The sequence below is a fragment of the Sapajus apella genome, unplaced genomic scaffold (genome assembly GCF_009761245.1).
Source record: "Sapajus apella isolate SASKATOON/1434 unplaced genomic scaffold, GSC_monkey_1.0 scaffold8, whole genome shotgun sequence".
NCBI lineage: Eukaryota > Metazoa > Chordata > Mammalia > Primates > Cebidae > Sapajus > Sapajus apella.
In genome coordinates, this window is record NW_022436948.1 from 5,894,457 (window position 1) to 5,907,172 (window position 12,716).

At 38.4% G+C, this 12,716-nt stretch overlaps 1 protein-coding gene across 1 annotated transcript in view; it reads left to right on the forward strand.

The window, feature by feature from the left end:
• The window catches only part of DSCAM (DS cell adhesion molecule), a 644,712-nt gene that overhangs the window by 339,333 nt on the left and 292,663 nt on the right, over nucleotides 1-12,716 (forward strand). Inside the window, exons 5-6 of the mRNA XM_032277238.1 lie at nucleotides 4,009-4,287; nucleotides 8,806-9,081. Of these exons, the coding sequence (XP_032133129.1) occupies nucleotides 4,009-4,287; nucleotides 8,806-9,081 (555 nt within the window). The remainder of the gene's footprint in view (nucleotides 1-4,008; nucleotides 4,288-8,805; nucleotides 9,082-12,716) is intronic.

Genomic DNA, 12,716 nt, shown 5'->3' on the forward strand with positions numbered 1-12,716 from the left:
TAAAAAAAAAAAAAAAAAAAAAAAGAAAATCAGAGGTGCACACTGTAGTGTGTTTTGTCAGCCACCCCTGCCAAAGGGGTGACATCTTTGTGCTTTCTCCAACTCTGCTTCTACTTCTTACTCTAAGCAAAATGACAGATTTCACAACTATTTTTTCATACTACTTTATAATATCTTCATTATTCCACTCTAGTGTAACTAAAATCTGCGTTACTGAAGAACAAGAGCTATCATTATATTCTCACATTTCTTAAATAAATGAAGACAGAATTCAGAATAATATTAGAGAAGTTTACTCCAAGGAATACATACTATCTTGGATATGATTTCTACTTACTAAACACTATTCCAATGACATTTATATGGTCTGCAAGTTAGTGTACTAGGAGGTAATAAATCACATGCAGTTGAGGATGTCCAAGACCGTTTCTGGAGTTGGCTTTAGGCACATTTTTATCACCTGGACCCATAGGGGGTGCAGGTGATGATACTTCCAGGAACATGGATGCAGACAGCTAACCATTTTTCTGGATTCTCAGTTGATGCCAGAGGATGCCAGAGATCAGTGAGGCATCATTTGTTAGGCCTGTCTCCACTTAATTATTCAGTCTATATGAACTTAACTTGATCTTCAAACCAATATTTTCCCAAGTCCGTTTGTAATTTTCTTTAGAAGCAGGTAAATGAAGCAAGGAGTTTCTGCTGGCACAGGCCCTGTGCCTGGGTATGGTGAAACTTTTATATCTCTCTTGCCTTCTGGAGCCCCATAGTCACACAGGTGAATGAGTATAATTCTAGAATATAGAATTCTTCAGTTAATGAAGAGTTAGAGGAGTCCTGGAAGCTCACCAGGTGTTCTTTAAAAGAGTATTTAGGTTCCCTCATCATATCACTGTCACATTGTTCTCTTAAGATACCAGTGAAATAAAAAGAGAAGCAAGTTCATAATGAAGTTTTATCTCCGATGCTCAAAAAAGAAATAGAAAGGCAAGACATTTCAGCTAAAGGTTTCTGTTCTAATAGTGCCTGCTGACTACCCCCGGTGGCTGACTATGGAATCACAGCCTCTTAAAGGCATCTTTTACTGATAAACAGTTTTTTGATGTGACTGTTTTTTAAAACAGAAATTTACTTCTCTTGCGTATAAGTCCAGAAGCTGATTTGGCAGCTCCAGTGTCACCAGGGACCAGGCTTTTATCTTTCTGATCCATTATCTTCATGTGAAATTCCATTCTCAAGATGATTTCAAAGTCCAAAGTGATTGCTACAGCTCCTGCCTTTATATGCACATTCCAGGTGGTGTAAAGAAGCAAAGGAAAAATGCATAAGAACATCCCTCCAAACTAAGTCACCTTTAAGCAGAATTTCCTACAAACTCGCACATTTTCTTCTCTTACATCACCTTGGCTAGAACTTGTTGTTCCTCCAGGTTAACTGAGGCATTGGCAAATGAAAATTGCATATATTTAAGGTGTACAATGTGTTGTATGATATGCATATATATATATACATACACACACATATACATATTTATATACATATCACTATCAAGCAAAATAACATATCCATTGCCTCACATAGTTACCATTTGTATGTGTATGTATGTATGTGTGTATATGTATGCATGTGTGTATGTGATGACAACATTTAAGATCTGTCTTTGCAAATTTCAATCATAGAAGACAGTATTATTAACTATAGTCACTATGCTGCATATTAAACCTCCAGAACCTATGCATCTGGCATAACTGAAACTTTGTACCCTTTTACCTACCATTGATCTAGCAATCTCACTCTTGATATATATCCAAAGGAAATGAAATCAGATATCTGTACTTCCATGTTTATTGCAGAATCATTCACAACAGCCAGAATATGGAAAAAATCTAAGTGTTCACATACACATATAAGTACATATAGGAATTTTATTCCTATACATGCAAAGGAATATTATTCAGCCTTAAAGAGGAAAATCTTTCCAATTGCAATGACATGGATGAACCTGAAGGGCATTATGCTAAGTGAAATAAACCTAGTCACAGAAAGACAAACACTGTCTTGTCTCACATACATGTGAAATCTGAAAAAGTCAAACCCAGAGAACCAGGAAATACAATGGGGGTTTCCAGGGACTAGGGGATGGGACAAATAGGGAGATGTTGGTCAAAATGTATGAAGTTCCAGATGGTTCTCATTTGATAGGAAAATGGATATCCAGTCCTTTGCCATCAGATTTATTGCAGGTAGATCAAAAGAGTCATGGCATTTTTCTGACTGAGGCAAACACAATAAAATTTCAGGAGCCAGGACCCGATAACCCTCCTGTAATATCCATGCAGAATGCAAGGGTATTGTTTCATACAAGTTTGAAATAGGATGAATTAGCAGAGAGAGCAGGGAGAGGCCACTGAGTTTTACGTTTAGCATCCAGTCAGGTGCAATTTATATTTTTCATAGTAATACAATGATTATGCCCTTGAGACCATCACTTCATTCAAACAAACCTGAAAGACATTGAGCTGCATGGTTTCCACAGACCTAGTTCTTGGAAATATTTTATTAATTTCCTCATCTGGCTCAAGTTTATGTCACAGAACAGGCAAACAATACAAGGCCATGTCACAGCAATCATTTGCAAGCTGCTGCTTTTTATCCATTGTCTTGCTACGCCACATCTTGTTGATAGTGCTCATTCACCTGACCTCAAATACCATCTGCTCAGAGAGCCTGTCCCTGAGGACCATACCTTATGGCCTCCTGGCTGCCTTCACACCCATAACACGTGGACTTCACTCTCCGTAATGCCCTCTTTTTCTTTCCTTCACTTCATTACAAACTAAATTATCTTTACTTGCTTGCTAATGTGTTGTCTACTCTCTAACACTCACCCACACCCAACAGAAGATCAGCTCCAGGAAGACACCTGTCTGTCCTACCACCCTCTCTTTAGTGCCTAACTCTGTGCTGGTCTGCACTAGGGGATCAAAACATATTTGTGAGATGAATAAATAAAAGCTTAAAAATTCAATAGCTATGTGTAAAACTCTTTTTCTTGTGCAATAAATTTTACTAGACAGCTATTTGTGCTGGTGTTGCTCTTTTTTTCCTGTTTAAATTTGTTTAGGCCAGGTGTGGTAGTGCATGCCTGTAATCCCAGCACATTGGGAGGCTGAGGCAGGAGGATCACTTGAGCCCAGGAGTTTGAGTCTGTGGTGGGCAGTCACTGCACCACTGCACTCCAGCCTGAGCTACAGAGTGAGCCATTACCTAAAAAAAAATTATTTTATTAATTTTTTATTGATGCCACATCTTGTTGCCACATCTTATGCATTTATTGATGCATAATAGATATACATAGTTTGGAGTACATGTGATAATTTAATGCATTCATATAATTTGTTAAAATCAAATCAGTGTACTTGGGATATCCATCACATTATACATTTGGCTTTTCTTTAAGCTATAATTATTTCAATTCTTCCAGCTATTTTGAAAAATGCAATAGATTATTGCAAACCATAGTCATCCCACTGATCTGTCTACAACTCAGTCTTATTTCTTCTCTCAAACTGCATATTTCTACCCATTAATGATCTTTTAAAGAGAAGTCTGGCATTCCCAGTTATAAAAAGACAATCTGATTCTTGGCCTGAGCTGACAGCTCTTGTTGAAGCATGCTCATTCTGGGTCTTTTATTCATTTATTGGTGAATGACCAACAGAGGTTCTGACCGGTGTTCAGTGTACCTTTTGTAAATTCTGAGCAGAAAATAAATTGTATGACTAAGTCATTTCTTTTTCTGTTCACTTATAAAATCTTTTCTTTTTCATTGTACTTTAGGTTCTGGGGTACAAGTGCAGGTCATGCAGGACTGTTGCATAGGTACAAGATCTGTATCAATAGTTGGTATGATACACGGGATTTAAATTGTACATGAAGTCCTACAATTCTAAATGAGCACTTCCACTCCTCGTTCACTGCCTTTAAGAGTTTTTCTTTCTCCTACAGACCCAGCGAACTCAGCCCCATCCATCCTGGATGGGTTTGACCATCGCAAAGCCATGGCTGGGCAGCTTGTGGAGCTGCCTTGCAAAGCACTTGGGCACCCTGAGCCAGATTACCGCTGGCTGAAGGACAACATGCCCCTGGAACTTTCAGGGAGGTTCCAGAAGACCGTGACGGGGCTGCTCATTGAGAACACTCGCCCCTCGGATTCAGGCAGCTATGTGTGTGAAGTGTCCAACAGATATGGAACTGCTAAGGTGATAGGCCGCCTGTACGTGAAACGTAAGTTGGACGGTAACTTGCAAAGGTGGTGTTGGCTTCCATCAATGGAGCTCCTGTTATAAGCGAATCTCCATGCTGTCTCTGTAGCTTTCCATGGACTCCCAAAACAGCCCAGCTGAGATCAACAGAAACCCCATTTTGCAGATGTAAATATTAATGCTCAAATGAGTTGCCCAAGTTTACACCACTGGAGAGTTTTCGGTGTCTGATTTGATTTGAAGCCTGTGATTTATATTAGGCCACAGACTATTACCTTTCCAAGATACAATTTCAAGATAACACTACCTAGCTAATGAATTCACAATGGCCAGTCTCTCTAAAAATGGACAAAGAGAGGGGACAGGATTGCTCTTTCAGCACAGGTGATGGTAGCCAATCAAAGCAGTTGTCTTTTGCCTGTTTCCAGACCATTTCTGCTTTACATTTCTAAATGAGGTTATTATCAGCAAAAGCATCAAACACAGCAAAATATTAGACTTGTGCCTAGTATTATAGATCATCTGCTCCAAATATAATGGGTATATTTGATCTTCCATTGATGCCTTGGCTGTCTCGAGGAATGCGTTAAGAAGGATACTGAAGGCAGATTTGGAGGAAGGGGGGATGTGATTGCAAGGGCACGATCTAATCTACTCAAACACCCTCAATTTTACTGATGCAGAAACCAAATTAAAGTGATTACCCAAGATCACATGGCCAGAAAAGGGGGGCAGAGCCTTAGTCAGAGAGGTCTTAGTTGTCAATGTAATGCTCCTTTTAAAACATATATTTATATTTGATGAGATAAATTGAACAAGTTTAACCACAAGAATCTCACACTGAAAATAGGAGGGTTTTTTAACTCTTTTTCCCCCAGGCCCATTCCTATTTATGGAACTTTCTCTTTAGTGTCAACCCAAGTGTAGACTGCCTTAGCACAATACTAGCCTAAGAGAATACGTTGACGTTAACTATCCGAATGACTATCTGGAACAGGCTGTCCAGCCTGAGTCCTGCTAATATTTGAATATGTGTAGGCTGGGATTAGAAAGAAATGGATGATAAAATCCACAATTACACTTCTATAGCTGAAGAATCATGTGGATAAAATATTGCAGCATTGGACAATCAGTAAGACTTATTCCCACAGGCTCAAAGTCTCTTCTATGTTAAAAGACCTCTGCTGGCTGCCTGTTCTCGATTGAATAAAGTTTATGTCTTAGGATAGTACTGAAGGCATCTCAAGCAAATCTGTTTGGTCATATCTCCCATTGTTTTGCATTAAAATGCATTTATGCCTAGTGTTCCATTATTGAAGTGCTAAGCACGTGGGATTTATTTACATCTTATGCCTCAAGGTCATAGCCAAGGTCTTATTACAAAAATTCAAAATCTTGCAACCTCAGGCATAAGTGAATTAATAAAAACCTATTCCTGCTAAATCTAACTTCTTTCGAATTCCTCTATAAACCCATTCCTTTCTTGATTGCAAGTCATATTCCTCATGTTGCTTCCTCCACACAGGAGATTATTTCCTAATCCTTGGATATCTAGCACTTTCCATCTCTCTTAGCCTCCATCTGCAAAGACATGTTGTTGCCCATTCTCCTCCTGTCTCCCACTAAACTCAGAGTGTGTTACTGCTCTCTCTCTAAAGGCGCTTATCACTATCTATATTTTAAAAGTCTCAATTCTTAATGCGCTTGTTTTTGTCACTGTTCTTTCCACATTTGGCTGATTCTCAAATGCTTCTGGAATGTTCTCTGTCTCCCTTCTGACTGCTTCTTCTAACTGCAGAAGAAAACAGCTTCTTCATTCCTGTCTCTTCATTCCTGTCTCTTCATTCCTGTCTCTCTTCTCTAATGGAAAGCGTTCTCTTGGGCTCCAAATTCAGAACTGTCTTCTTGTCAAGCTCCTCTTTTCCTTAAGCTCTGTTTCATTTGTAGAGCTTCGAATTCCTCGCATCTGAAAATAGGCTCTGAATTTGTACTTGTAGCCTTGGCTTCCTTCCTGAGTGTCAGACAAGTGTGTCAACCAGCTTTCTTTCAGAAATTTAGCTGGCACTTCAAAACAACAGTGTCGGATACCATACCGAACTCTCCACCAGCTCTTTCTTCCAAATGGCTCGTTATTATTACCAATATCTTCCTCCCTCTCATCCCTCAAATGCAAACTTGAAATCTTGCATGCTTTTTAAGCCATGCCTTTCTACCAAATCCTGCCAAGTCATACAAACTGAATCTCACAGAGTTATTCAGGTCTGTTCTCAACCTCTGTCCTGCCCTAGATGGGTCTTAATTGTATCTACACTAGACATGTGTAATATCTTCAGTGACCAATTTTCCTTACTGTAATTTTTCAAAAGACCTATGCCCTATTGATTCCATTAAAAGTATGTTTGAGCTGGGTGTGATGGCTTGTGTCTGTAGTCCCAGATACTCAGGAGGCTGAGATAGAAAGGAGGAGTTTCAGAATACAGAGAGCTATGACTGCATCCCTGCACTCCAGCCTAGGTGACAGAGCAAGGCCCCATTTCTGGAAAAAAAAAGAAAAAAGATTTATTTGCTAAACATTCTTGAATGCCTTCTTTAGTCACCTTCGTTTAATCCCAAAATCTCAGGGACTCTCTGTTGCATCCAAACTGAATCAGAAACTATTTCTGAGACATCTCCCCGCTCCCTGCCTTAATTCATGTGGTTCCCAATCTCTGTGATTCCCTCTTTCCTTTCTGGCTGGTCTCAGTTCCATTTATCTTTGGTATCTGTAGATTTCCCGCTTTCCCATGGACCCTCCTCCACATGTGTTATGTCTCTCGTGGTCCCTGCATCACTCTGCTTGGTTATTACAGCCGTTCATTGACTTTGTCTTATTACCTAGAAGACTGAGCTCTTTGAAAACAAAGATTTTACAGTGTGCTGAGATGGAAAGTTAGGAACAATTGGGGTAGAAAGCTTTCTTTTTGATAGGGTTGTTTTTTTCTTGTACATTTGCTTAGGTTCCTTGTAGATTCTAGATATTAGACCTTAGTTAGATGGATAGATTTTTTTCTGCTTTCTGTAGGTTGCCTATTCACTCTGATGTTAGTTTCTTTTGCTGAGCAAAAGTTCTTTAATTAGCTCCCATTTGTCAGTTTTGGCTTCTGTTGTAATTGCTTTTGCTGTTTTAGCCATGAAGTCTTTGCCCATGTGTATGTCCTGAGTTGGGCATTGGCTGGGTTTCCTTCTAGGGTTTTTATGGTTGTAGGTTTTATGTTTAAGTCTTTAACCCATCTTGAGTTAATTTTTGTATAAAGTATAAACAAACCTGTATATTCAGCACATGTATCCCAGAACTTAAAGTGAAATAAAATAATAATAAAAGTAGGAGATTACCAGAATTGATTAAAAAGCAAATCTTAGCCATCTGCTATCTACAAGAGATGTTTGTTAAAGATGTATTTAAATGTCTTCTGGCCTCTGTTTGCTTCTGATAAGCAATCAGAGATCATTCAGATCTTCACTTACCTTTATATTTCCCTATATGTCATTTGCCATTTTTGCTGTCTGCTTTAAAGAATTTCCTTTATTTTCAGTTTTCTGTAATTTGTGATATGACTAGACAGGATTTTCATCAGATTTTTCCTGCTCAGCACTTTCTGACCTTTAAAAATAAATAAATATATGCCTTTCACAAAAAAATTATTTTCTGTCATTTACCTGTTGATTGGATTTGGCTGATTTACTTAGTCTCTCTGAGTAACCATTTTCTGTTTTGTACAGTAGAGACAAGACAAAATTTGCGGGATTAGGAGAAGACTGACTTAAATGATGCATGAAAGGTAGTCAGTAATTTTGCAACACATACTAGTTGCACCACAAATATTATTCCATTTTGTCTTGCCTGTGAGTTTAACACCATCCTTGGCACATAACAGTTGCTCAGTAAACGCTTTCTACATTGGATTAGGGTTGTTGAATTGAAAGCATAGGAAGACAGGAATGAGAGTTCCATCTTTGTCTAAATCCCTCAGCCTCATTTTAAAGAAAAACTCTGTTTCATCGTCACAAATTATAATACCAACCTGTTTTCTTTTTTTCACAACTGTGTGTTATTGGCCCTGGGTAAACCACATATGGCATATGAGTGAGTACACATGTGTGTGTGAATGGCCCAGGGCAAACCCGCCAGTGCTACCTTGGGACAAGACAAAATAGGATTGATATGGTCAATACTTATGTCACTATTGGTAGCTAGCACATTGCATTTCTTATTGTCAGTGGATTTATATCAACATCCTCACATAGACTCAGTGAAAAGGCAGTTTGACCAACATTATTCCACTTGTTGCATAGAGAAATAAAGCCAGAAATAAAAAAAAATAGCAAAGGGATTGTCCCCAAGCAAAATGTTACTCTGTGAAATAATATGGCTTATAGGAACTGAGAGGAGTGTGGTTACAGTAATGCACTTGCTTTGTTGAAAGTCCAGCATGTTGTTGAAATGATACCTAGTGATGTTTTTACCTTTTTTTTTCTCTCTCTCTCTTACCAAAATCTCCAGAGCCACTGAAAGCTACCATCAGTCCCAGGAAGGTTAAAAGCAGTGTGGGTAGCCAAGTTTCCTTGTCCTGCAGCGTGACAGGAACTGAGGACCAGGAACTCTCCTGGTACCGCAATGGTGAAATCCTCAACCCTGGAAAAAATGTGAGGATCACAGGGATCAACCACGAAAACCTTATAATGGATCACATGGTCAAAAGTGACGGGGGCGCATACCAGTGCTTTGTGCGCAAGGACAAGCTGTCCGCTCAAGACTATGTGCAGGTGGTCCTTGAAGGTCAGTGGGCCTCGTTATAGGGTACGGCTGAAAAAGAACCCAAACCCAGAGCACTCAGAAAAGAAGAAGACAGGGTGAAGCAGTGCTGATCACTCAGTCTAGGCTCTCTGTCTCACCAGCTAGTACTCTACCCTGAGTTTTCAAGCTAAATCAGGCAAATGGGAGAGAATGTTCTGATGAGGATGAAATTTTTTCATATTAGAAGTAATGTAAAATAAATACATGTTGCCCACTCATGTCTTAGAAGTTATTTCCCAAGATTTAATTCTTAGAAACTTGACACTTAACAGTTTTGTTGACCATTCATATCTAGACCAGGGTCTTTCAGGAATGCCTTGCTTGGGGAACTTTCTTACGCTTTGTGGATATTTTGCAGTGTCTCTGGCCTCTTTCCACTAGATGCATGCTAATAGCAACTTCCTCCAAGTTGTTACAACCAAAATGTCTCCAGATATTGCCAGGTGCTCGCTGGGTGGGGCGGGGGCAGTAGCCTCTAGTGGAGAAGTACAACTTCAGAGTCAAAATGCAGAAGCAAATGTCAACACAGCGGTTGTTGCAGTGAGAAAATGGCATCTGGTTGGTGCAGTTGTCCGTAGTTCCATCCAAATGTTTACAGATTTAAGTCAATGAAATTTCTGAGGAATTAATTTGTGGTATCATAGCAGGTTTTAGATATGTGATACTGTTTGTTCTTTTTAACTGATTACTGCGTACTAAATCTTCAAGCTTATTAGGCAGCCAGAGAAGGAAGCTATCACAGGCAATATATATTTATCACTACATGATTGAACTAGCTTCTATCTACGTATTTGTGTGTGTTGTTGGAAATTATGTCTTTATATGTAATTTAATATTTATCTGTTATCAATTGATTAAAATAAAATGATTTCGATATAGCCTAAAGGGAGAACAAACAAAACACATTAATATATGAAAATAAGTTTAAATATATCTTCAATCTGAGACCATATTTCTGTTATTCTTCTTTAACCATAGCCATTTTTTTAAGAAGTAGCAGGCTTAGCAATGAGATTCCTATTCTGATTGCAGACAGTGTGATTTTTAAAGCAGTGGTGAAATTAGCTGAAGGCATGGTATTTACATTAAATGCCTGACACTGTGTTCCACATAATAATTAAGTGCAGAAAGTAGTCAATTTGTGCAGAACCAGTTTGCTAATGATGATGCACTCTAGTCCTTATACAGTTACATTTTTAGATCCTTTGTAGAAAAAGGGGATATTACCTGTCTAGGCCCAGTTACCTCGGCAACCATTTTGTGTGACTAAGAAAACCTAAAGACCATATCGATAATCCATAATGATGTCAGAAGGGTTCAGGTTATCAGAGTGACAGCAAGAAAGATTTCAAGGACACTCAGGTCTCCCTAGAAAAATAATGTCTGCTTTCATCTCCAAAAGAGCCTGTCACTTGAACTAAAAAGGGTGCTGAGGAGCACAGCCAGCACACTCACGGATTTATTTGCTGCATGTCAGCTTCCATTCAGGACAAGAAGCTTCACTTTATTTTTTTCTCTTCTGAGAGATGACAGTGCTAATGTAGCAAAAGAAAGCAGAAATGGAATTACAACTACATATCTAGTACCTGCTTTTAAAGGGTATCCAGCTAGTTTCCTCTGGAAAATACAGATACTCCTATTGTTCTCACTGAAATAGTGATAGATTCAAGTAAAATTATAAAAAATTGCAATACTGTGAACTAGGACTGACCATTAATATAATGGAAAATCGGAGTATTTCCTATGAGTGATTCCTAAAAAATTGAATTTAATAGTTATAGATTCAGAATGAAACCTTAGTACCTGGTAAACAGAATGATTTTTAAAAAAAGAACAATAAGAGTTTTCAGTTTTGGGAATGGTAAAATACCATGTATCAGACTAACTCCAAAGCTGATAAAAATGAGAAATTCTGGGAAAAGCAAAAGTATATGTAAACACTTGAGAGACATTAAAAGCAAATTGTGGAGTGTCCTCTTCCACTGAGGATACATGTGAACTGCTAAAATGTGGGAGGGAATACAAGCGTGCAATAAAAAATAATTAGACATTCAAAAAAACAGAACTCTGCCACCAAAGGACAAAGGACAAGCGATAGAAACAAATCATGAGAGGACCCAGACATTAGAACTGGCAGACAAGGACTTTGCAGTGATTTAAAATATGTTCAGTAACTTAAAGGAAAATATGGACTGAAGGACTGAACATATGGGAAAGACCAACAGAGAGATGGAAACTATAGAAAAGAATCAATAGAAATGAAAAGTAAATCACCGTATTCACTTTAATGTAAGATTAGAGAAGGAAGAAGAAAGTATCAGTGAGCTTGAAGATCAATCTTAGAAAATTATCCAATCTGAAGCATGGAGAGAAAGAAGACCACAAAGAAAATGGTTAGAGCTTTGGCAACAAGTGGGACATCATCAGATGGCCTGACATACATGTATGACTAGAGGCCCAGAAAAATAGGAGATACGGAAAACGGAAGAAAAAAGTATTTAAAGAGATGATGGCCTTAGTTTTAGCAACTTTGGTGTAAAAGTAAGACTGCAGATCTAAGAAACTCAGCAAACTCCAAAAATAAATGCAAAGAACATTCTACGTCAGTACATCAGAGTTAAGCTGCTGAAAACCAAAGATAAAGAGAAAACCTAAAAATCTGAGGGAGAAAAAATATTACATAAAGGGGACATCAATAACAACTGGTGGATGATTCATCAGATATTTTGGAGGACAGGAGACAATGAAGCAACATCTTTAAAATGTTGAAAAGAAAATGAAAAACAAAGACACAAGCCCTGCCAATGTAGACTTTTTTTTTTTTTTTTTTCAGACAATCTGGCTCTGTCACCAGGCTGGAGTGCAGTGGTGTGATCTTGGCTTACTGCAACTTCCACCTCCCAGGTTCAGGTGATTCTCCTGCCTCAGCCTCCCAAGTAGCTGGGACTACAGGTGTGCGCCACCACGCCCAGCTAATTTTTGTATTTTTAGTAGAGACAAGGATTTCCCATGTTGGCCAGAATGGTATTGATCTCTTGACCTCGTGATCCACCCTCCTTGGCCTCCCAAAGTGCTGGGATACAGGTGTGAGCCACAGCACCTGACTGCCAACATAGACTTCTATAGCAAAAAAAAAAAAAAAAAAAAAAAGCCAGCAACAGAAGGCTTTAAAAATTAAGGCAAAGTAAAGATATTTTTAGTAATAAAAAGGTGAAAGAATATGATGTCAGCAGACTTGCACATTAATAAATGATAAATGAAGTCATGCAGGGTATAGAAAATGGACACATATCTGTAGGATATAGGTAAAATGGAACAGAAATGAAACATAAAATGGAAACATATCCATAGAAATAAATACCATGAGAAATTGTAAATATATTAGTAAATATTTAGCAAAATTGTGTTTTCCTTTTTAATTTCTTTAAACAATTGACAGTTATTGAATTGTAAAATTACAACACTTGGCCATGTGTGGTGGCTCACGCCTGTAATCCCAGCATTGTAGGAAGCTAAGATGGGCAGCTTACTTAAGATCAGGAGTTTGAGACCAGTCTGGCCAACATGGCAAATCCCACCTCTACTAAAAATACAAAAATTAGCCAGGTGTGGTGGCA